Source organism: Loxodonta africana, chromosome 3, assembly GCF_030014295.1.
Source record: "Loxodonta africana isolate mLoxAfr1 chromosome 3, mLoxAfr1.hap2, whole genome shotgun sequence".
Lineage (NCBI taxonomy): Eukaryota > Metazoa > Chordata > Mammalia > Proboscidea > Elephantidae > Loxodonta > Loxodonta africana.
The window spans coordinates 67,793,381-67,817,828 of record NC_087344.1 but is presented as its reverse complement, the minus strand read 5'-3'; the positions used below and the strand labels follow the sequence as shown (position 1 = coordinate 67,817,828).

Sequence of the window (24,448 nt, the reverse complement as noted above, 5' to 3'; positions counted from 1 at the left end):
TTAGGTGCTGCTGAGTTGGTTCTAACTCATAGCAACCCTATATGCAACAGAACGAAATACTGCCCAGTCCTGCGCCATCCTCACAATCACTGTTTCTGCCCATTGTTGTAGCCAGTGTGTCAATCCAGCTCCTTGAGGGTCTTCCTCTTTTTCACTGACCCTCTACTTTACCAAGCATGATGTCCTCTAGGGACTGGTCCCTCCTGATAACATGTCCAAAGTACCTAGCACATAGCAAGCTCTGTATTTTAATGCTGGCTAACATTGTTATAGCTTCCTATTTCTTTTTTAACGCTCACACTTTTGTAAAACCTGAGTTAAAATACAATCTGGCAAAAATAATAATATAATAAAAGGTAGAAAATCTCTTTCAAATAAGGAAGACTTCTCCAGGAGTACCCCAGGCTTCCCTTCATATCTAGTTAATTAGCCAGAAAGGGCATCGTAGGTACCTGCCTAAATCAATCACTGGCTAAGGAGACAGAATTACAATGACTGGTTTAGAGTTTTAGATTAATCAAGACCTACCCCTGGGGCTGGGGAGGAGCCAGACTTCCCCAGAAGCAGGCTGCCAGATTCCCTATTAGCAAGATGATAGGAATGGTAAGACAACCAGTGCCTTAGCCTACAGAGGTTGTGGTCTCTGCTGAGGAGGGTCAGAAAGTAACTCCAGAGCTGCAACATCAACCCCAAAGGGCTCCTAATGGCAGTGAAATCACTACAAAGGTCTGTTAAGGCTAGTGAACTTTTAGCACAGGAAAAACCGTATAGGACATAGGTTTGAGCTCTAAGAGAGTACTCCTGAGAGGAAGTAAAATATAGTGGGCTCTGGAATCATGGGGGTGGGGGTAGAACCCCAAAGGGCCTAGATCACCAGCCTTGCATAAGTCACCTAATCTACTAAAGCCTCCGTGTGTTCATTTGTAAAATGGGGATAACTGGGGAGTTGATGTTAGGATTATGTGTTTCTCACACTAGGTTTCACCCCAAGGTACAAAGGTTAGCCAAAAAACACAAGGTGGGCTGGGGGAGAAGTACAGGAGATGGAGTTGGAGGGAAGAGGGGAGGTAACCTGGTGGAATCCTCACGTTGCAAGGGGGAGACCTGGGTTCAATTCCTGGGCAATGCACCTCATGTGCAGCCACCACCCATTTGTCAGCGGTGGATTGTGTTGCTACGATGCTGAACAGGTTTCAGTGGTGTTTCCAGACTGACTAGGAAGAAAGGCCTAGTGATCTACTTCCAAAAAGCAGCTAATGAAAACCTTACAGAGCAACTGATCATGGGGATGGTGCAGGACCAGGCAGTGTTTCTTTCCACTGTGTATGGGGTTGCCATGAGTCAGGGGCCCACTCCAAGACAGCTAACAACAACCTAGCTCTAGGCTAAAAATCCCGCTTCAGGACCTTGATCAGGTTTTGTTGCTGCACTGAAGAAAATGCATCTCCTAGTCTACCAGAAAAGGACTAACTTTACCTTACAACTTCAGTCTTCTGAGAGGCTTATGGTGCAACAAAATGGATAAGTATCTCACTCTTGGCTTTGCTGCTTACTCGAAGTATTATCTTCTGAGGTAGCGTCTTCATCTGTAAAAACTGGGTAAATCTCTATAAAGTTTATTTTACTGAGCTTAATAAACTAAACATCAGCTCGTTCTTTCTGAGTCATCAGTGTACCTGAAATTGAAGGCCAATACAAACTCTATGACACAACCAGTTGCCGTCAAGTTGACTCCAATTCATGGTGACCTCATGTTTGCAGAGCAGAACTGACTTCACAGGGTTTTCAAGGCTGTCACCTTTCGAAAGCAGGTCACCAGGCCTTTCTTCTGAGACTCCTCTGGGTGGTTTTTGAATATCCAACCTTTCAGTTAGTAGTTGAGCCCTGTACTGTTTGCGCCACCCACAGACTCGGTCTATAACATAAAAACCCCTAAAAGTTTTTCGCTGATACAAACCTTCAGTTACAAAGACAGTCCTATCACTTGATGGAGGATTCTGGAAACCAGAGTGCTTAAGGGAAAGGAACAAACATCACTGAAGATGGAAAAAGATCAGTCTGACACTTAGAGAATGCTTACTAGGCCCCAAGCACTGTACATTATTAGTTTGTTTAATCCTCAAACACCTTGACAGCACACCCATTCTAGAGACCAGGAAAGGAAAATAACATTTATTGTGGACTCTGCTAGATGCTTTCAATACGTGTTGCTGCATTTAACATTTAAATGACTTCCCTGGATAAGAGCTTGGAAGTGGCAGGCCAGATTATAAATACCACCTGATTCTAAAGTCATTGTCTCCCAGCTCAAGGGAACAATTTGTTTCCTCAGAATCTTACAAAACAATGCAGAATCTCACAAAATAATGCAGAATCTCACTGAGCCCCCAGATAGTTGGGGTTAGCAATTCATTCCGGAGTTTTTCAGTTTCCTTCAGACTACTGTTGTTGTCAGGTCCTGTCGAGTCGATTTTTGACTCATAGTGACTCCAGGTGACAGAGTAGAACTGCCCCATATGGTTTTCTAGGCTGTAATCTTTACAGAAGCAGATTGCCAGGTCTTTTCTCCCATAGAGCCACTGGGTAGGTTGAACCACCAACCTTTGAGTTGGCAGCTGAACTGCTCCACCAGGGCTCCTTTCTTCCTTCAGGCTAAAGCACAAGCAAAAAAACACCTTTACGAACTTAGCTTCAGGTTGAAAGCTTGCTTTCCCCTTCTTCCAGCCCAACCACTAGAGGGCCAGGCCATAAAGAACAGCAGTTATAAACTGCTCTGGGGTGACCGATCACTAGTTTCAGCCTGTGTGACCTTGGGTAAATTACTTTACCTCTCTAAGCCTCAGTTACCTCATCTGTAAAACAGAAGTAACGGTAGTACCTATCTCATTAAGGTGTGCGAATAAAGTAAAACACGTACAGTAATCAGACCAGTGCCTGCGCACAGGAAGGGCTTAGCAAATCTAATAGTTTTAGCGCTGGAGAAGCGATACCACTGCTGATTCTGTTTCTAATTCCAAAGACTTCTGAGCAGAGGCCTTGCCAGCCGGAGCCCCTCAGAAAAAGCAACAGGTAGCTCCTTTTCTCTTAACCAGAGTCGGGTCCAGAAACCTGAAGTCTCCGACCTGAATCTGCTCACGAGGCACTGGCTTATCGTTTCTACCACACCGAGGGCTGTCACTCTGAGCCCACTCGAACCACCCCATTTCCGCCGAGGCTCGGCAAGTTCTCTCGGCCTTCAGCGGCCCAAGCTGCCCTTCGCCTGACTGCCCTGGTTACTGGGCTGCAGCTGGTAAGCCTGGCTTCTCTTCTCCAGAGGACCTTACCACGCGACGTAGGGAGGATTCCTCCGAGTTCAGGGACGCCACTGATTCCAGTCAAGCAGCGCGTCGGCCAAACACACGCCGGGAGAGGGCTCCCTTAGCGCCTCCCGGGCCTGCCACTGGAGCCCGTCCCTCAGCCCCAGTCTTCGCGCAGACGGGGGGTCGGCCCCTTTCTAGTCCTCGGGAAAGCGTGGACCCCAGCCGGGGGCCACCACGTGGGGGCTCCAGGTGTGTCAAGGTGTTCCCAGAACCAGCCCAGAAGACAGTTCCCCGCGCGGGCCCTAGCCCGGCCCCAAACTAGCCTGAGGGGCACTCCCGCCCAAGCTTCTCCCCTCAAACCTATTTGCTGAGGCCTCAGACTGCCGCTGCAGACCAGAGACAGGCTCTCGCCAGACACCTAGCCCCGAGACTACCTCAGCTCGACTCCACAATTGCCTGGTTTCCTTACTAACCCATCGCGGCTCCGCTCGCTCCGACTCGGCGGCGGCAGCGGTAGCGGCGGCAGCTCCAGCGGTAGCTTTAGCAGACAATATGGCGGACCTGCAGGACGGCAGCCCGAAATGGACAAACCACTTAGCAGTCAACCCTGGGATGAAACGCAATCTTCGCCCCACTGCCGCGTTTATGTAGAAGGCGCATACTTAAAGTGACCGCAGCTACTAAAGGTGGGGAACAGGGATAGAATATGAAAGGAGTGGGTGGAGAAAGACTGGAAAGCAAACGTACTTAGAAAAGTTAAGCGTGCCTCGGTGTTTTCAACTTTTTCTGCTACTATTTCCTCTTTGTAGTGAAGTCTCCTCTTTCAGAAACTAATCCCTTCCTTTCACAGTTAAAGCCAGTCATAGACCCTGAGATAGACATGAATAAGGAATCATCTCAATCTTACAAAACACTGAGGCCCAGAAAGGGGAAGTGACTTGCTTAAGGATATAAAAAAAAATAGAGATAGGGAAATGAAGAAGTCAAGACCAAAGCCAGGTTTTCTGACTCAGCCTACCACAGGTAGTCCTAGTTGAGATTGCAGTCTTAATGGGAGATAAGAAGTAGAAAAACATTTAGACCAGTGCAGTGCTTTATAGTTGGCAGAGTGATTTCCCAATCATTATTTAATTTATCCCTACAGCAAGCTCTCTAAGGGCAGGAGTCAGTTCTGTATTGTTCACCACTATATTCCCAGCACCTAGCACAGTAGCTGGCACATGACTAATCACCGAATACACGAATGAATGGAACAGCTGAGTTACACAGAGCAAGGGATATGACCACCCGTTTTACAGATGAGTGCTCTGAGTGTTCATGTGCCTTTTGAATTCATGGAATTTATGGCTGGTTCATATTAGGCCTCCCTTTTGCAAAATGACATGCCAGTTCTGTCCCTCACTTCAACACATATACAGGCAGGCTATGTCTTCAAGTCACTGGTTTCAGGAGGTAGCTCTATTTTTTGGAAGCAGAATGAGGAACATGATAGCTGGTCCCCAGGGCCTGTCACACAAATTGCCAGCTCTAGTTCTCTGACTTGCTCATTAAGGGAAACAACTCAAAAGATAAACTCTAGGACTTGGGCTCAGAAAAGGAAGTGCTATCTTTCTCTTCCTGCCCCACTGCTCAAGGTCAGACCTCATCACTCTCTCCAGGTGTATTTTGCCAATTTCCTTACTGGTCTTTTGCCTCCAGGCTCTACGGCTCCCACCCCCATCTCCTGAAAAGCAGACATCTTCCCTCTGCTTTTACCTTACCGCTATCACTTCTTTGGAGTCACTGGGTGGTACAAATGGTTTACACACTTCACTGCTAACCAAAAGGTTGCGGTCCACCCAGAGCTGCCTGGGAAGAAAGGCCTGGCCAACTATTTCTGAAAAATCAGCCATTGAAAACCACATGGAGCACAGTTCTACTCTGACACACACGGGGTTGCTACCTGATGGCAACTGGTGGTGGTGTCCCTCCTCTGCTCAGCACCTTCCTACTTAGGTAATGCCCAAACATTTCAATCTGGCACACAGATGGGCCTTTATGGGCTTCTCGGGCCACTCCCACCAGGCAACCCAGGCTTCAACTGTAATCACTCACTTTTCCTCAAATATGCTTGTTTTTATTTTTCTTGTACTTTTGCATATGCTGTCCCCTCTGCTTGGAATGCAATGCCCTCCCTTGACCTTGTGGTGAACTATTACACACTTTCAAGACCAATTCAAACTTCACTTCCTCTGAGAAGCCTGTTTCCAACAGTCAGAGCATCTGTTCCTTGTGCTTCCCCAGAGCCCCGGATGCATGTTTGCCTCAGCACTTACCTCTCTGATTCGCTTATAAGGTGTCTTTTTCTTCCAGTCATCTATGGAAGGGACAGTATCTTCTCATCTATCTGTTCCAGAGGCACCCAAAATATTTGTTAAGGAGTTCGTCTCCCAGACAGTACTGTGAACTCATCTGGGTACCTTGCAGCCAAAGGCTAACAAGGGCTCAGGGAACGTGGCCTTAATAGATGAGAGTGGCAATGACTGTCTTCCCTCCTCCCAGCCCCTGAACTCTCCATCCTATGCCCCTAGGAGCCAGGTCACCTCCAAGCAGTTTTGTTTCCACTCTAGCACCTGCTCACACACTTTCCCTGACCTAGGGTTCCCCGCCCTTCCTGATCCAGCCCTTGCTAACCTCTCCAGTCCCACCCCATCTATGTCCCGTTTCCTTATCATTTCTGCTGTAGGCTCGCTCTGCTTACCTTCCCCCAACACACCAGATGTCGCAAATCTCTGCTATTGCATGTGCCCTTTCCTCTCCTTGGAATGCCTCCCCCCTCTTCTCCACCTGTTAACCATTGCCATCAAGTCAATTCTGACTCATAACCACCCTATAGGACACGGTAGAACTGTCCCATAGGGTTTCCAAGGCTGTAATCTTTACAGGAGCAGACTGCCACATCTTTCTCCTGGGCTGGTAGGTTCCAACCGCTGAGATTTTGGTTTGCAGCCCAACTCTTAACCACTGTGCCACCAAGGCTCCTTTCTTCTCCGCTTAGGAAGTGGCTAATACAACTCAGACTATCCCCTCCTCCAAGAAGCCCACAGAGCATTAAGTACTCTCTCCTGTTATTCTGTACCTTGTACCAGTTGTACTCATCACAGTGTAGTATGACTTGCTTGTTTCTGTCCTGGCATCCTCACCATCTACCACAGCACCTGGCACAGAGCAGGGGCCCAGTGACTGCATGCTGAATCAGGACATCACATTCTGCTAGGACAGTAGCTTGATCTTTCAGAGTTTTGTTGTTGTTTGTTTTGCCTAGTTTTACCTTACCTAGCTGAGTTACTTTGGACAAGCCACTAAAACTAAGTTCCCATTCCTCATCTACAGGAGTGCCATTTACCTCCTAGGGTTGTCATAAAAGTGAGATCACACAAGGCCTGAAATACATATAAAGCAGCATCTGCTAGACAGCAAGAATTCAGGAAGTGGCAGCTATCCCTGGTACCATGCCCTCTGGTGCCTCCTCTCCTCTTCCAATGGAGGAGGCAGCGCCCACTGGGGCCCAGAAGCCACACGTGGGGCTTCTCAGCCAGGAATCCTGCACCTTTGCTCTCAGCCTGGTAGGCAGGAAAAAGGGAAAGAACCACAGGACACAGGCTTGTTGGGAGTATAAAAATAGGACTTTTTTTTCCTCATAATCACATCAAATATCAAAGAAAGAAAACAGTACGTAACAAAAATACAAAGCTCTGGTGGATTTGTTTTTTTTTGTCTGCTTTTTTTTTTTTTTGTCCCCCGCCCAAACCTCCCCAACAGCCCCTTGCCAGGGAGCCCCTGTCTGAAGCTGAAGCCTGGGTGATGTCCCTGGGGCCGCCCTGGGGCTCAGGAGAACCGGTGATCCAGGTCCCTCTGAGCGCTGGCCGAGTACGAGTAGGCCTTGCCCAACACCAGTCGGTCCCGCAGCAGCTTGAAGAAGGCGTAATAGTTGCTGAAGAGGATGAGCGCCAGTGAGATAGTCTGGTGCCACTTCTCAGAGGATACTAACGAGTAGAGCTGGTAGACAATAACAGCACCCTCCAGCAGCAGGAGAATGTTGAGGATCCGTAGGGGTTTGCTGAAAAAGAACTGCCCAGGAGAGGGTGGGCATGGGCTGGAAGAAATGCTCCAGAAACCTGTCTCTAGGCTGAGGGTTCTTGGTGGGCCACTAAAGGGGACAAATAAAGGGGCACCATGCAAACCTGGATGGGAAGGAAGACATTGTAGGATCGGACTTGGACTTTGCCACCTCATCTGCCTTTCTTTGGATGTTCCTTCTGCTAGGACTGCCGTTTCCCAGATAAGTCATTCAAATTCCTAGTCAACTTCTACCTCCTCCAGGAAGCCTTTTTTGAGAGGTCTTATCCCTCTCAAATTCCTTTTCTAGTCTAAGATCAGTACATATTAATACGTGATCCTCCTGAGTTATTGTCAAGCCTCAACAATTAAGAATCTTATGACACAGGCATGGAAAGTTATTGTAAACTCTGCAGCTTGAGTTACCCACAACTTCACGTGTAGCATTCCCAGCTAGGCCAGGAGCTTCCAAGGTGCATGGCCACGTCTCACTCTTACCTGGTGTTTACAGGGCCAGGTAGAGTGGAGAGACTCAAAAAATATTTCTGATCAGTTCAAAAGAGTACTCAGTTGTCTCGGGGTCTTGATTCTGTGGCGGCCAAGGTACCTAAACCTTAACCTTAAGAACTGCTTACAGTATGGGGGAAGAGGTGGCAGGAAATAGGAGCTGACATAGAGACCTGGATGCCAGGCCAAGCTCTGCACCTGACGGGCTGCAGGACCTTGGGCAAGTCCTTTCTCTTCCTGGGCCTCAGGTTTCTCTTCTATAAATCGAAGCTATCAACCCAGGTCAGTGATTTCTCATACTGTATTCCTTATAGCCCCAGGTTCCAGGGAGGTTCCTTAGGGGCTACAGCAGGGGTGAAGAGGAAGCAAAGTGGATAATGTATGACCATTCAAATAGAGCAGTGCCATGATGTTTGGACTCCGGGCTATGACTGGGTTGGAAAAAATAATTTTTATAGTAAGATAAAATGAAGGCCACTAGCCTAGATGGTTTTGAGCAGCCCTTTCAATAGTATTGGGCCCATAAGTCATCAGTACCCAAGTTTCTCAGCAAGGCACCCCTGAACGAATTAAACTCTCTAAGCCTATTCCCAAACCCAAAACCAAATCCATTACCGTCGAGTCGATTCCGACTCATAGTGACCCTATAGGACAGGAGAACTGCCCCATAGGGTTTCTAAGGAGCAGCTGGTGGATTTGAACTGCTGACCTTTTGGTTAGCAGCCAAACACTTAACCACTGCACCACCAGGGCTCCAAGCCTATCCCAGTATCTGAAAATGGAGACAGCCATGGTGTTTCTCTCACAAAGGTTCTGGTGAAGACTGAATGGGAGGAGGCATGGGAAGTGTTTAGCACAGTGCCTGGCACAAAATAAGCACTGATTATAGTTGTTGTTTTTACTACCAAGAACTGTTCCTTTTACTGTCTCATCTTCTTCCCTCTCCACCCAATGTTTTGAAAGATCTGCTACTACCAAGGGAGCTACAGTTATTAAGTGATCGTTTGTATGGTTGTCCTTGTGCTGCATGCGTGCATTGTCTTCCAAAATAGCTTGGGGGATCATGCATTAGGAACCTTTCTCTCGCTATGACATCACCTTCCTGCCTGTTGATCTTCATGCCCTCTAGATCAGGCCCAGGGGGAGGAGACTCACGTGGAAGCGGAAGTGGGAGACGTCAGAAGGGACAGCCACATTGTAGTGGCCGACTGCTTTGTAGACGTTCTTGCTGTGCTTCACCAGCACCCCCTGCGGCCACATGCATTCTTCAGTCCACCTGGAGGCACAGCCCAACAGTACCCCTTACCCCCAGCTTAATAATAAAAGGGCATACCAGAAGATCGGGCAGGGGGTGACCACCAGGACTCTACTCCCATTTCTATCCCTTAGACACAGTGACTTTTCTGTGTCCCAGTTGCCTCTAATGGTAAGAGTCATAAGAAATTCACTGCATTAGGAGTCAAAAGGTCTTGGATTATCACTAACGTCTGAGGGATTGTCAAGCAAACCTTGTGCCTCTCTGGGTGCATTTTCTTCATCTAGTCGCCTCACCTCTAGCCTCCCATCAGTCTGCCACACAGCTACCTGAGTGATCTTTGTGAAATACCAAGTTGAACCTGACCCTTCCTTTTCTTAAAGCCCTCTGAAGCCTTCCCAATGCCCTTGAGGTCAGGTCCAGGCTCTCCAGCATAGCCTCTGAGGCCCTGTGTGGCCTCCCCACAATCCCTACCACACAGCTCATACGCAAGCCATGCAGACTGATTCTCGTTCCTCTAGCACACTGTACTGTTCATGTCTCTGCATAAGCTGCTCCCTCCACTGGTCTGCCCTTCCTGATTGCTGCCTTCTCCTTCTAGTAAGCTCTTTTTTCATCTTTCAAAGCCTAGGCTCCTCCGGAAAGCCTTTTTCAAACTCCCCACAGAGTTCAACATTCTTCAATTGTTCCTGAATTTCCTGCTACTAGTTCACTTTCTCCAGCGTTTTGTCATTTACTTATTTCTCTGTCTGTGTCCCTTACTAGGCTAGGAGCTCTTGAGAAAAAGGAGTGTGTTCAGTTCATCCCTGCGTCCTCAAGCATGCCACAGGCCTGACACAAAGAGGCCTGGTGAGCGTATGCCGGAAGAAGGAGGTGGTGGGACCAGTGAGCTCTTTCTTACAATGTTTTGTGAGAACTCCCAGGAACCCCAAGGTTCCTGGGCCAGAGGGTTGAAAATCAGTCTGTAAGCAACCCTTTCTCAATCCCATACCCCTGCCTTGCTAATTAATTCAACAAGTACTTATCATGTTATATGCAACAGCATGGATGAACCTCACAGACAATATGCTGAAAAAAAGAAGCTAGACACAGATTATCTACTGTACGATTCCATTTATACAAAGTTTTAGAACAGAAAAACTATCCTATAGTGAAAGAAAGCAGAAAGGTGCTAGTCTCAGAGTTAGGGGGTAACTGGGAAGAGCCACGAGGACATTTTCTGAGGGGCTGGAGGTGGGTTACACAGGTGTATAAATTCAAAGAATTGTTATACTTAAGATTTGTGCATTTCATTCTACGTGAATTGTACTTAGAAAACAAAAAACTATACACTCACAAAAAAATGTACTGCGTGCCTATTATAAGCCAGACGTTACTCTGCTGGGAATGAAGAGACTCTGCGTGCTTAATGAGCAAGGACACTGGCCTCCAGGAACAATTTAGTCCTGGAATGACAGGTAAGTAACTACGCAAACCCAGCAGACAGTGTTAAGCACAATTATCGGGGCTGTGGGAGCTTAAGAGGAGTCCTGTGGGGTGCAAATGGTTAAGCACTCAACTACTAACCAGAAGGTTGGCAGTTTGAACCCACCCAGAGATGCCTCGAAAAAAAGGCCTGGTGATCTGCTTCTGAGAGGTCACAGCCTTGAAAATCCTACGGAGCAGCTCTACTCTGCACACATGAGGAATCCGCAAGTCACAATCAACTTGATGACAACTGGTTTTATTTTGGTTGGGAGCATAAGGGAGGGGCACTGAACCCATGCTGGGTGGTCAGGGAAGTGTTCCTGGAGGAAGCAAAGCGCTAGAAGACAAATAGAAGTTAGCCAAGAAATGAAGACTGGAAAGGGCATTCCAGGCAGAAGGTACATCATGTGCAAAAGCCAGGATACAAAAGTGCTTGACCTGAAGAGGTTTAGTCTGGCTGAAGCAGAGGTTAAGGTGGGGTGTGGCATGAAAGAGGCAGGAAAAGCTGACAGGACCCAGTTCATCAGCTGGGAAGCCATGCAAAAGAGCCTGGATCTCATCTGAGGACCATGATGAGTCATGGACAGGTTTATCTTCATACTTAACAACGTTCTATTTTTCTACTCCTCCCTACACTCAGAGCCTGAGGTTTAGCCAAGCCACCTTTTTGCCCATTCAGCAATGCACATTCCTTTCCTGGACCACCTGGTCAGAGCCTGAAAGGGGCCCTGATTGGCATGGAGAACAAACACCAGGAGAAGGCTTGGCCTCTGGCCTTCCTTTGCATCTCTGCTCCCCTGGGTAGACCCATCTCTATAAAACTGACCTAGGGGCCTCCTCTCTGCCAGTCCTTGTGCTGGGCCCCACCCCGCTCTGATTCTACCTGTCCCGGGGTCTTGATGAGGCTCTAAGGAGCTTCCAGTGTAATGGGGGAATATAGGCAGAAAAACTATATAACCTGGGATGAAAAGCACTGTGATGAAATGAAGGGTTGTAGAAATGCTGGGCACCCTCGAAGGATGAGCCAGGCTGAGAAGAGGACAGCCTAACACCTTAGGGCTCCTGAGCAGGGTTACTTGTTTCTGCTTTGGGTGCATCCTGTGGCTAAGCCTCTCCCCCACCACCCCACCATCCTATTTGTGTACATGGCTATCTCCCCCAACTACCTGTAAACTCATTAAGGTTCTCATTTTGGTCATTTCTTCCCTATGGCCCTCCTCCTCTGGCTAGGGCTCACCATCAGTAGAAAACAGTGCCATATCCTGTCGCCAGACTGAGGTTTCTAAAGCATACCTTGGAACGATCCCTCCACTTCAAAACCCTCTATGGCTCCCCTTGCCTATAGGTCAAAGTCCAAGCCCTTTGCCAATACATAGCACTAGGCCTGATATGGATTAAAACAAACAAACCCATTTCCATCTAGTCAATTCTGACTCATAGCAACCTTATAGGACAGGGTAGGACCACCCCATTTCCAAGGCTGTAAATCCTTATGGAAGCAGACTGCCACATCTTTCTCCCATGGAGTGATTGGTGGGTTTGAACTGCCAAGCTTTCAGTTAGCAGCTGAGTGCTTAACCACTGCACCACCAGGGCTCCTTTTTGGTATGGAATAGGTGAAAGTAAACGTCTGCTGAAACAGTAAGTGATTGAATGGATGAGTGAGCATGTGAGAGAAGGAGTAACGGAATGTAAGAATACTTGAGCAAGTCAATGAGTGAAAAACGAGTCAGTGAATGAGACAGTTAATGAGTCCATGAATCCTCTGCCTGCCCCCTCCCTATCTCCAGTACAAGGCAAGTTATCCAAGGACAGGGAACATGTCCATCTTGAGCCCTGCCACACTTTACTATGGACACAAGGCCTAGCATACAAGACAGGCTCAATAACTATTTGCTGACTCGCTGGTTGAACGAATGAATTATGAGTGAGCGGGCGAGTGACTTCAGATCCTGACCAGGAGGGGTGGGACTGGGCAGAACAGGGTGGGGTGGGGAGACTCACGGGTGCTGCAGCACGTTGGAGCACAGTGCTGGGTCCACCTTCTGCCAGCAGCCCAGATGGGCAGCAGCCTTGTGCAGCAGGTCACAGTAGCTGGCAGGCAACAGGTGCTGCATGAGGATCACTGAAGTGCTGATGGACACCAGCAGGAAGAGCTCACAGGACCAGCGCTTGTCATAGTAATGTGTGTTCTGGGGGTGGTGGGAGGTGGGTGAGGCCTGGGACCCCCATGCAGGCCTCACTCCCCTTCCCTGCCCTCATTCTACCTGCCCTGGGAGTCAGGACAGCCCTGGTAAAACATCAGGGTGGCCTGAAATGAAAGATCAAAGATCTAACAAGGAAGGCTTAATCACGGACTCATACTCTGTGCTTTCTAGTCTATTTCCTACAAAGAAAAATTGTTCCAGCTGCCCCCACTCTGAGCCAGAGAACAGACTTTGGAGTATAAGAGACCCAAGTTCAAATCCTCACGGCTGCTTATTAGCTCTGTGACCTTGGGCAATTCATTTAACTTCTCTGTTTTAGTTTTTTCACCTGTCAAACAAGGGTAACAGCAATCACTAACTACCTCTGGGAAGCGTTACCAAACCCACTCCGATCAAGTCGATTTCAACTCATAGCAACTCTATAGGACAGAGCAGAACTGCCTCATAAGTTTCCAAAGCTGAAGTCTTTCCGGAAGCAGACTGCCACATCTTTCTCCTGTGGAGTGACTGGTGGATATGAACTGATCTTTTAGTGGCTAAGTGCTTAACCACTGTGCCATCAGGACTCCTTGAGAGGTGTTAAAAAACCAAAAAACCTGTTGCCATCGAGTCGGTTCTGACTCATAGTGACCCTATAGGACAGAGCAGAACTGCCCCATAGAGTTGCCAAGGAGGGCTTGGTGAATTTGAACTGCCAAACTTTTTGGATAGCAACTGTAGCACTTAACCACTACTGACATGTAGGAGAGTTATAATACATGTGAAAGCTCCTGCCACATCGCAGGTGCTCAAAAGACATTAAGTCTTCTCACACTCTAATCACTCAGTACAGTTCATCCTTACAGAAGTGTTTCAAGCCTACTGTCAACTGAGGAGGTACTTCCCAGGAGGCCATATAAGCAAAGGAAGTGAGCAAAGGCTTTTGGAGTCATTCAGATCTGGATGAATCCTGGTTCCCCCTTAATGATAAAGCGGGACACTGTGACATGCTAAAACAGCCACAGTGAAATATGAAGTCACTGCTCTTTGTTATCAAGTATTATGAACACCAGTGCCATGTCCTCCTCAATGCCTGGGTGGCCTTGGGTAGGTCACTTCCTTTCAAGGAGCCTAAAATGGAGACAGTAGTCACTCTAGCCCACCAGAGGACAGCAGATGGGAAATCCCACAAAAAATGGCAGCTGTTTATGCAAGCAGGAGGGCTCACGTGAGGCAGACAGCAGGATGGGGCCCCAGGCAGACACAAGCCCCTTCCCTCGCTGGACTGAGCAACATACCTTCACAAACCAGACAGGTACAAAGGCCACATAATAGGCACTCAGCATGGAGCTGACAAGCACTTCCTTCATGCGCCAGTTGAAGTCCATCTTGAGGAACTCCACCTCACTACGAATGAGGCTGGGAGAGAGGCAGCAAGCGTGGGTGGGCATGGTTTCTGTGCCATACAGCTGCCGTGTGTGCTGCTTCCATGTTTCCCGCAGTGTCAGCAGGTAGTCCCGGCTCCGAGATAGGCTGTTGACTGCCTCCCGGGGTCCCACAGAGGCCATATGGCTGAAGAGGTTTGCTTTTCGGAGGTCACAGTTCAGCTGCAGGAACGGAATGTACATCCCAAACCTGCTGGAGAAGATGGCGGTGAGGGCAGGCCTGCCCATGGGCCAAGACTCAATCCTCGGCCGCTGGGGGAAAATCTTCCCTCCCCGGGCCTCAGCTCTCCAGGCTGCTGAGAGGGGAGAATTTACTCATCCTTCCATTCTTCCATCTTCCCATCCAATGGTCAGTCATTCAACACATGTATTAGCATTGAGTGTGTGCTAAGCATCGTGCTGAGCACTGGGAATACAGTAGGAAGCAAGGGTCAAGTCCCTTCCTTCACAGTGAATTAAACTAAGCAGAAAAATGACTACTCTGACAGGCTAGAAGTTAGAAGGAACTTCACATGCAAGATGGTAATTTCCTCCCATCCCCTCCACGCAAGACATGACAGTATAAAAGTAGAAAATAAATCCATATCAGCAAAGAGAATGGGAGTGGGAGTCATTAGTATGCAAGTGATTTGAACAAATTTAAAGAGCAGATCAAAACACATTGAGAGATGAGGGGAAGCCATCATCTAGAGCAGTGCTGTCCAATAGAAATATAATGTGAGCCACACGTGTAACTCAAAATTTTCTAGTAGCTACATTAAAAAAAAAAGATGAAATTAACTTTAGTATTACATTCTATTTAACTCAATATATCCATATTATCGTACTAACATGTAATCAATATTTATTTAGATATTTTACTTTTTTTGGTACTAATGAAAACTTTTTTTTTTTTTTAAATCTATGAGTTTTTTTTTGTTTTTAATTCTGGTAAGATATATACCACAAAAAACTTGCCATTTCAACTACTGTTAAGTGTACAATTCAGTGACATTACCCACATTCCCCATTCTGGTATATATTGTACACTTACAGCATATTTCAGTTCAGATTAGCCTATTTCAAGTGTTCAATAACCACAGGTGGCTAGTAGCTACTACACTAAGTGGCATAGGTCTCGAACATGCTATGAGAGGCCTACGGGAGGGGTGGGAGCTTCTCTGTTCAGAGTGATCCCAGACAGAATCTGCCTTGAAGTGGGCGGATTCAATAGAGCGTAGAAAAGAGAAGCAGGGCAGAACAAATGGGATTAAATAAAGATCTGTATTTACTTAGAAGAGTCAGTCCCATTATTCCCCTACTTACCTCATACAACCCACCTAACAGATTCTTCTCTAAAGAAACTGAATAAACTGAAGAGAATTGGGGTCTCTAATGGAGGCAATCAGAATTGAGTCAACGGCACTGGTTTCAATGGAGACATCTAGAGTAACAGCCCCCCTCTACCTGGCCTTTAAAAAAAAAAAATTTTCTTTTTTTTTTTGGCCTTTAGGAGCCCAAAACTTGGCAATTAGCACCTAATCCACTCATTCTAAAGTAAAGCTTGCCAATCAGTGTGCCCTGCCTATGTACTGTTCTTAGAACTCTCAGTCAAACCTCTTACCCACTTACACAAAGCCAGAGGGAAAGAAAATGGACTCCAGCTACTCAGTCCTTCATTCTTAAATATAAACACACAATTGAAGAAACTAACTATACTGGGGCAAACCAGCATGAAACAGAAAAGCTGACCCCGGTAGCTTTTGAAGCAACTGAAGGAACATAAGACACTTTTAAAACAAGAACAGGATGTTATGAGAAAAGAACAATCAGAAAACAAGGAAGAGGCCTTAGAGATGAAAATAAGATGGCTGAAAAAAATCTCAATAAAAAAGCTGAAAGATAAAGTTGAAATCTCTGTGAAAGCAAAGCAGAGAGAAAAAGAAAGAAATGGAAAATATGAAGGACAATATAAGAGAAAACAGATGACTAGTCTATGAGTTCTACCATCTGATGAACAGAGATTCCAGAAAGAAAGACTAGAAAAAATGGAGGGGAAGATATTACCAAAGAAATAATAGAAGAAAATTTCCCTGAGCTGAAGACATACCCAAATCTCAGGTTTAAAAAGTTCTAGAGTAATGATAGGATGAATCACAAAAAGTTCTACACCAGACACAACCTTGAGAAATTTCAAATAATCAAGATACAGTACTCCTAAAAGCTTTCAGAAAGAAAAAAACAAGTCACTACAAAGGAGTTAGAATACTAGCGTCAAATTTCTCACTAGCAATACTGGATGCTAAAGACAACAGGACATCTTCAAAATTTTAAGGGAATATGAATTTGAACTTAGATATCTACATTCAGCCTAACCATCAATTAAGTATGAGGGCAGAATAAAGACATTTCTTAACATGCAAGTTCTTGCAGTGTATATACCTCCCACATACCCATTGTTAAGGAAATTACCTGATAATGTACTCCAGCAAAATAAGTGAGAAAACCAAGAAAGAAGAAGACATGGGATCCAGGAAACAGTGGATCCAACCCAGAAGGGCAGCAAAGGGAAGTCCCAGGCTGAGAGATGTACACCAGGCCTAAAGAGTAACCACCAGACTGGAGCAGGAGGATGGAGGGCTCCAGGAAGGATGTCTTTGGGGGAAAAAATGGACTCCAGGCAACAGGTAGCATGATTGAGAGGCTGGATAAACTTGAGGATATGTTGAAGGCCCATCATTCTTTTGTCAACAAGAAAAAAGACAGGCAATTAGAAACTCCAAAAAATAAATAAAAATAAAAAGCTGTATAAGAAAAGTTACAATCTAAATATGAAGCAAACTAAAATGTGACATGATTTTAAGCAATTGATGGAATGTAAGAAAAGAGAAACCATTTGACCTTGAGACTAGGAACATTCTTTTCTAAGAGGTTCAAGATTGTAACTCAGTAACTACAGAGAAGGAATGTTACCTATGCACACTACTTGGCCCTGCAGTGAATGGTAGTCATACTCATAATAATATCAAGGCTACTTACTGATTTTTAATTTTTAAAATTAGACTTAGATGAAGAATGGAAAACTTTAAAGTGGTTATATAGAAAAATGTGAATGTCAAACTTAACAATATTAAAGTATAGATGCCAGGAAGTGAGAGGAGGAAGAAGGAAAGGTAGATGGATAAGGTTCCTAATATCTTCAAGATACTGTCTAGATAGAACAAGAAATTGAGATATACTTATATTAATGACAAAGATAACCAATAGATGAACTAAAAATAGTACCAGCCTCAAATACTGGGAGGAGTAAGGATGGGAGAGTGAGCTAACTATTCATCTGTCATTGCAGAGAATCTGTGTGTATACGTGTGTGGCGGGGGGCGGGGGGCGAGTTGCTTAAATATGCATAGAACATTTATTTCCAGAAGGATACACAAGAAGATGGAAACACTGGTGGTTACTTCTTGAAAGGGAAACTGGGTGGCTGGGAGATAGGAATCAGGATAGACTTTTTCACTCTATATTCTTTTATACCACCTGAATTTTAACTATGTAAACTTATTATCCAATTATAAAATCCAAAAACAAAATTTTAAAAAGAACAAATAAAGGTATAAGGATGCTAGAATTATGGAGATAATGCTAAAAATATTTAAAGCCGTAAATAGTGAAAGAGAATGCTTTTAAGAAGTAGGACTAAAAATCTGAAGGGTGGGGTTGTAGGCTACTACTTTTCATTGGAAGCTTTATAGCATTACTGGACTTGATTTTTTACAATGAATTTCTATGATATTGATAAAAATTTTTAAATAAAAAGAAAAATATGAACATTGGGTGATACCTGTATTCAAGGAAATGGGGACTCATCAGGTAATAACCAGAAAGTGTAAAATTAAGGCAACTGTTGACAATATTAATTGGTACAACCTTTTTGGAGGGCAATTTGTTAATATTTATAAAAAATGTAAATAGACATACCTTTTGGTGCTGTAATTCTACTTCTGGGAATCTGCTGTACAGAAATATTGGACAAATGTGCAAAAGAATGTTCCCTGCCTTATTGTTTTAAATAACAAAAAGCTAGGAATAACTCAAAAGTCCGCCAGTAGAAGACAAATAGAGCAAATTGTGAAAAATCTATATAATGGAATACTACAGAGACCATTAAAACAAATGAAGCAGAATTATATATACTGCCATGAAAAGACATCCAAGTGATACTGATTATATAAAAGACACTGTAAACTGTTTAGCATCGTGCATAGTATGATCCCGTTTTTGTTTTAAAAAATGTGTATGTACTTACACAAAAAAAAAATTTGGAAGGATATATTGCAAATAATGGTTTCCTGGGGGACTGGGATTACCTGGGACTTTCATTTTCCATGTTAAAATTTCTGTAAAGTTTCATGTTTTTATAAGACACATATACCACTTTTATAATGAAAAACTAGATATAAGAAAAAAAACTGAAGCAAGTGTGATGGGGCACCCATGCCTATGCTCTTTTGGTCATCCAGAATAGAAAGGGAGGAGAGTCTAGCTGTGAAACTTCCCAGGGACAGGGCTGGCCCAGCCTGAGGAAGCTCATAAATCAGAAAGCTCAGGGGTTGGGAAATGACTGCTAATGTCAGGCAGCCAAGAGCCTAATCCAGGAGCAGCCAGCAGGATGCCTCGCCAAATCCCACCCTGATTCTAGGCCAGAAAAGGACAATCAGTCCTGGCAAAAAGGAAGGAATGAGTAAAACAGACACAAAGATAGACAGACACAGACACACACACGCGCTTCACGCACAGTCACATAGAGACATGCACGCATGCAGGCACACAGCCCCAGAGGACACACCGGAGGAGATTACACAAACACTGAGACACACAAGAGAGAAACAGGAAGATTAGGAACCAGAGAGGGGGGAAAGGAAGAGACAGAGATGAACCTGTGCATTTCCCTCAGGATAGATCTATCCTTTGGGATAAATACTGAGATCTGAGTCCTGTTCTGCATTCCCCCTGGGTGGGACATTGGGTAAATTATGCTACCTCAGTTTCCTCTCCTGCAAAAGAAGGCTAATCATCCTGATCTCACAGGGATGTCGTCTGACAATGTGAGGGGATATTGCTGCTGCCCTGCCCATGAGTTTTCCCAATTTGGGGGCCTGCTGACCCAGCCACACTCAGGGCAGAGGTCAGGGGCTGGGTGCTAGGCAGGGAATGGGGAGGTGAGGGGTACTCACGGATAGCAGAGGAACAGGAGGTTCAGGAAGGAGTAGGTCCTGAAGAGGTGGATGAGGGAGCGGCACAGACTCCAGCCTGTTGCCGTGAGAACGGTGAATCGGGTGAGGAACAGCAGGATGGAGCGCAAGAGGGAGACCTTCCCCCTCTGAGAAGCCTGGGTCAGGGCAAGATAGGATGGGATGGGGTCTTGGATGGAGGCTGAAGGGGCTGTGCCCAAATACCACCCAGCATGACTTGTGGTCCCACCCAGGGAAAAGTGGGACAGCAGGCTGGGCAGAACCCGGCAAGGCAAATCCTTCTCCTTGAAGTCTAGTACACTCCAAGAGCTGACGGGATGTGAGAAATGTTCTTCAACCAAGTCCAAAGGGAGCCCCAAGAAAATGCTTCAGAGTTGAAGGGCTGGGCATATGGGTGTCTCCTTGACACCCCAGGGGGAAAGGGGAGTCCCATAATCCCCAGGCAGCCTCTAGGACCCAATCACCTCCTTCACGATGGACCCAATGAAGCGGCGGCCCAGAACGATGGTGGTCACCATTAGCAAGTTGAAGTCGATCAGGTGGAAGTTCTGTCAGAGGGCAGAGGCCTGGGGGTCAAGCAGGCCCCCTGCCCACACACCGGCTTTTAACAACCACCTCCCCCTGCCCAGTCCTTTCCACAGGGACTGTCCCCACTCTCTAACCTTCATAGGCCTCCAGCTGAGTCAGGCCAGGAAAGTACCTAGAGGAGTAGAACAGGACCCAGAGGAGGGAAGTGGGACAGTCCCTGGGGATAAGAGAGTGGTGTGTGAGCTCTCTTATTCTGATCACCCGGGCCCTGTCCCTGCACCTCTCCTGCTGCACAGAGCTCCGTCCACCCCTTAAAACACTCATGTATGCACACAGTTCATCTCCCACAGGACTTAAGACTTTTAAGCTCCTTTAGGCAAAATCTGTGTTGCCCTTAGAATGCCTCGTACGGTACTGGGCACACTAGGAAACATTCAGGAATCGTCACTCTCCTATTCCTTCTACACCTCCCATACCTAGCACGAGACCAGGCACACAGGGGTGCTTGATAGTTTATAGTGAGACCAAATGTCACACCCATACATACACAGCTGACTCTGGCTGGACACCTACCAGGGAGGTGTGGGAAGGTGGGTGGGAGGGCGGATACCACCACACTGTCTTGTAGATGTTGATGTAGTGAACGAAGAGGGCTATGAGCTGGCAGAAGAAGAGCTGCAACTCAAACAGAATGCTGGCCTGGACTGGCAGCTCAGGGATCTTGCAGTGCTGCAGGGGCACGACCGTCTGGGTGGCCAGTGGGGGGCTGGAGAGGCCCGTCCCAGAACTGCTCCTGGAGGTGGGGAGGGAACAACATCAGAAGCTGATCTGAGTACCTACCAGGAAAGGTTTCTGGGGCACAAGATTAGGGGGTAGGATCAGAAAAGTAGCTCATGGCAAGGACAGAGTCCTCTTACTCCTGCCAAAAAAGCCAACAAAGCCTCTTCCTATGGCGCAGAGGTTAAAGTGCTTGGCTGCTAACCAAAAGGTTGGTGGTTCGAACTCACCAGCCACTCCTCGGGAGAAAGGTGTGGTAGCCTGCTTCTGTAAAGATCTCAGCCTTTGAAACCCTATGGGGCAGTTCTACCCTGACTTATAGGGTCACTATGAGTTGGAATCAACTCAACAGCAGTGAGTTTGGGTTTAATCTTGTTCAGACCTTCCAACAGTCCCAGGATGGAAAGAATTATTAGATTATTTTACAGATAAGGAAAAAGAAGCCCAGAGAGGACAGGCAGCTTGTCCAAGCCACTAGCAAATCAGGAGCAGAACTGTAATTAGAACCCAGGCCTTTGGGCTTATCCCACTGCTTCTGTCCAAATGACCACCCTCAGCTAGTTCACTCTGGATCTTTTCTGCTGTTCACTGCCTCTAGGCCTGCACCGGACATCTGGGGTATCTCATCCTGGAGCCCAACCAGAGTCTTGTTCACAGTGTCCCTGTGAGCCCACAGTGAGAGGCAAGAGACAGAAAGGTGGTTTACCTGGTGCGGGAACGGACACTGGTGACCGAGGCACTGGAGGTGTGGCCCCCACCAGAGCCCCCTGAGGATCCTGGCTCGCAGAGTGGATTTCGACAGTAGGATGTCCTGTTGGGACCTCTTCGTCCTCCTGTGGGGCTCAACATAAGGCAGATCCTCAAGCTGAGGGGCATATCATATACCAAGAATAACAACAATGATACTGGCTACCAGTTACTTGGTGGCTCATTTTATCATTTAATTTTCATCGGGGCCTATGATCTGGCCCCTGACTACCATTCTCTGCCTTGCCCCCATACTGCAGCCATCCTGGCTTCTTTGCTCAGCAAGCTAAGCTGGCTGCTACCTCTTGCATTTGCTATACCCTCTGTGTGGAGAGCCCTTCCCTAACTGCAGTTTTTTAAGTAGCTGCGCACATCACCCCCTATCCTATTTCCTTCTTCCCCCATAGCATTTCACTCTGTGAAATTATCTCACTTATTCATTTGCTAACATATTTATCCTCTGTTTCTGCTACCAGAATGGAAGGTCTGTGAGGTCAGTAACCTTATCTGTCTTTTTCACTGCTGGGTCTGCTACCACAGTGTTCAGCATAAAGTAAGTGTCCAATAAGTATATGTTGAGAAGTGAATGAAAGGTAGGTTTTCACAAATTAGGAAACTGAGCTTACACTGCGTCACAAGCAGTCCTGGGGTCTGGGTCCTATGCTTTCAGCTCTGGTGGGCACAGAGCCCCATCCAGATACTACAAGTTTCTGGTGGCTTACAATTCTGAGTAGTCTTGAGATAGCTTTTTTTTCCAGAGTCCCAAGATCCAGCTCAATGGGTACTCAGTGGGCCTGAGCACAGAGTCAAGTATGTGGGTTCAAAACAGACCCACTATTTCCCTAGACTTAGTTGTGTAGTCCAAGCCCCCAGGTTCCACCTTGCACAAAACTCCTTAGTACCACCCTAGCTCCTAATCAAAATTACAATCTTGTTCACACCCCTTCACAGATGCACAGCAGCCTCCACTTCCCCGTGCCCTCGCTCCTCAGTTCAGAAGCTTTTCCCACACAAGTCTCCAAACAGTACTTGTCCAGGAGCAATCCCCTAGACCAGAAGCTCTGTTCATACACTATTATATTCCGTTTATTAAATTCGGGAGCACACTCAATCTAGAAGCTCTGCCCGCACCCACCTCTTCTCTTCAGAAGCTTCGCACCCACATAAAACCCCTCAACCCAGAAGACCCGCCTACACAGAACTGTCAGCCCAGAAACCCTGCCCACAGGCCTATAAAAACCCTCTCTGCCCAGAGGCACCGCTCCAGAATGGAATCCCTTAGTCCATAAGGCCGCCCCCCGGCCCACCGCCTATAGCTAAGGTCCTACAGCCCACAAAGTTCGCCGCCCACCACAAGCGCCTACAGCCCAAATGCTCCGCCCATAGCACTAAGGCCACGCCCCCACGACGAAAACCCGGCTGCCGCATCCTGCCCTGAAGAACAGGTCCTCACCAAAGCTCAAGCCCCCACAGGCCCAATTCATTTTAGAAGCTCCGCCCACGCCCTAATGTCCCGCCCCCACAACAGAGCCCCACCCCGCAAACGACAGGAGGGGGCGGGGTCCCGTCTCCTCCCGCATCCCTTCCCCCTCCCCTGGTCAGGCGCCTGTCCGCGTGGGGCAGCAATTCGCAGCACGGCCATCCTGACCCCCACGCCCGCTCGTCCCCGCGCCAAGCCTGGCCGTTCTGCTCACCCATCTCCTCCCCCCGGCGCTCTCCGCTTCGCCGCCGCAGCTCCTGCGGGCAATATGTCGGAGGCGACGGCGGCCGGGAGAGGACTAACCGCCGCAGCCCAGTCCCCGGGTATCAGCCGCGCGCTCCCGCCTCGCCGCTAAATTTGCATACAAGGCGGGCTAGACGCTGGGAGCGCGCTTCTTAAAGGGGCCGCCAGGACAAAGGCGGTGCCTGCGCGCTCTTTGTCCTTTGGTCCCCCCACTCCCTTCCTGCTGCTACTGCTGAAGATACCCATGAGGGAGGGGAATCCACCTCCTGCCCTTCTCTTGCTTGCTCTCTCCCAGCATCTATTCAGGCCCGAGGAAAGGGCCCGGAACCACTTCTCCGTTCCTGCCCAAGATAGTCTGTCTCCAGCTGCCTTCCTTCACCACCCTAAGTAGCCCACCAAACCCAGACTCATAGCGACCCTACAGGACTGAGTAGAACTGCCCCATAGGGTTTCCAGGGAGCGCCTGATGGATTTGAACTGCCGACCTTTTGGTTAACAAACGTAGCTCTTAATCACTAGGCCACCAGGGTTTCCAAGGGGCCCACAAACACCTCAAACTCAACTCTAATTCGGCTTTCATCTTTGTCTTCGGCCCTGTTGCTCTTTGGCCCACCCCAGTCCACACTGGGAGTCATTTTCTCTTTTCCCTCAGCCCCACATACAACCTTTAATCAAGGTGTGCTGATCCTAATATTTCTCACATCTGACTCTCTCCTTTCTCACTGCCATCACCTTAGTTCGCATGCTGTCTGTGGCCATTGCCAAGCCTTGAAATCTTGTTATTTACAGTGAGGCTAGTAATGTTCACCTTATCGGGCTTGGTGAGGATAAGATGAGGTAATACATGTAGTACAGTCTGTTTTAATACATGTTAGCCATCATTATTATTACGTATTGCAAGCACTTAACAGAGTTGTTGTTAGGTGCCATTGAGTCGATTCCAACTCATAGCCACTCCATGTGACAGAGTAGAACTGCCCCATAAGGTTTTTTTTTTTTTTAATCTTTACCAATGGAGCTGTGGTGGCACGGTGGTTAAGAGCTCAGGTGGGCAGTTTGAATCCACCTCTCCTTAGAAATTATATGGTGCAGTTCTATAGCAGATCGCTAGGTCTTTCTCAGAGTGGCTGAGTGGATTTAAATCACCAACCTTTTGGTTAGTAGCCAACCATTGCACTCTCAGGG

At 47.2% G+C, this 24,448-nt stretch overlaps 2 protein-coding genes across 6 annotated transcripts in view; both read right to left on the bottom strand.

The window, feature by feature from the left end:
• KPNA6 (karyopherin subunit alpha 6) overlaps nucleotides 1-3,882 on the bottom strand; it is a 58,371-nt gene extending 54,489 nt beyond the window's left edge. The window contains exon 1 of one of the 2 annotated variants that reach the window (XM_003415458.4): nucleotides 3,773-3,882. In XM_003415458.4, the coding sequence (XP_003415506.2) occupies nucleotides 3,773-3,776 (4 nt within the window). In that variant the 5' untranslated portion in view covers nucleotides 3,777-3,882. Of the gene's footprint in view, nucleotides 1-3,323; nucleotides 3,436-3,772 lie in introns of those variants that run through there. The other variant, XM_010595159.3, reaches the window with a different exon arrangement.
• Nucleotides 1-23,367, bottom strand: part of TMEM39B (transmembrane protein 39B) — a 43,539-nt gene extending 20,172 nt beyond the window's left edge. Inside the window, exons 1-9 of one of the 4 annotated variants that reach the window (XR_010321360.1) lie at nucleotides 23,235-23,338; nucleotides 21,500-21,658; nucleotides 20,590-20,809; nucleotides 19,953-20,036; nucleotides 19,471-19,625; nucleotides 14,111-14,447; nucleotides 12,631-12,818; nucleotides 9,060-9,180; nucleotides 3,324-7,409 (exon numbers count right to left, since the gene is read on the bottom strand). Coding sequence is in view for 3 of the 4 variants with exons in the window: in XM_064281637.1 (XP_064137707.1) it covers nucleotides 7,167-7,409; nucleotides 9,060-9,180; nucleotides 12,631-12,818; nucleotides 14,111-14,447; nucleotides 19,471-19,625; nucleotides 19,953-20,036; nucleotides 20,590-20,809; nucleotides 21,500-21,642 (1,491 nt within the window). In the remaining variant the exon portion in view is untranslated. Of the gene's footprint in view, nucleotides 1-3,323; nucleotides 7,410-9,059; nucleotides 9,181-12,630; nucleotides 12,819-14,110; nucleotides 14,448-19,470; nucleotides 19,626-19,952; nucleotides 20,037-20,150; nucleotides 20,234-20,589; nucleotides 20,810-21,499; nucleotides 21,659-23,234 lie in introns of those variants that run through there. The other 3 variants (XM_003415280.4, XM_064281637.1, XM_023554477.2) reach the window with 3 other exon arrangements.
• Nucleotides 23,368-24,448: the final 1,081 nt, after the last annotated feature.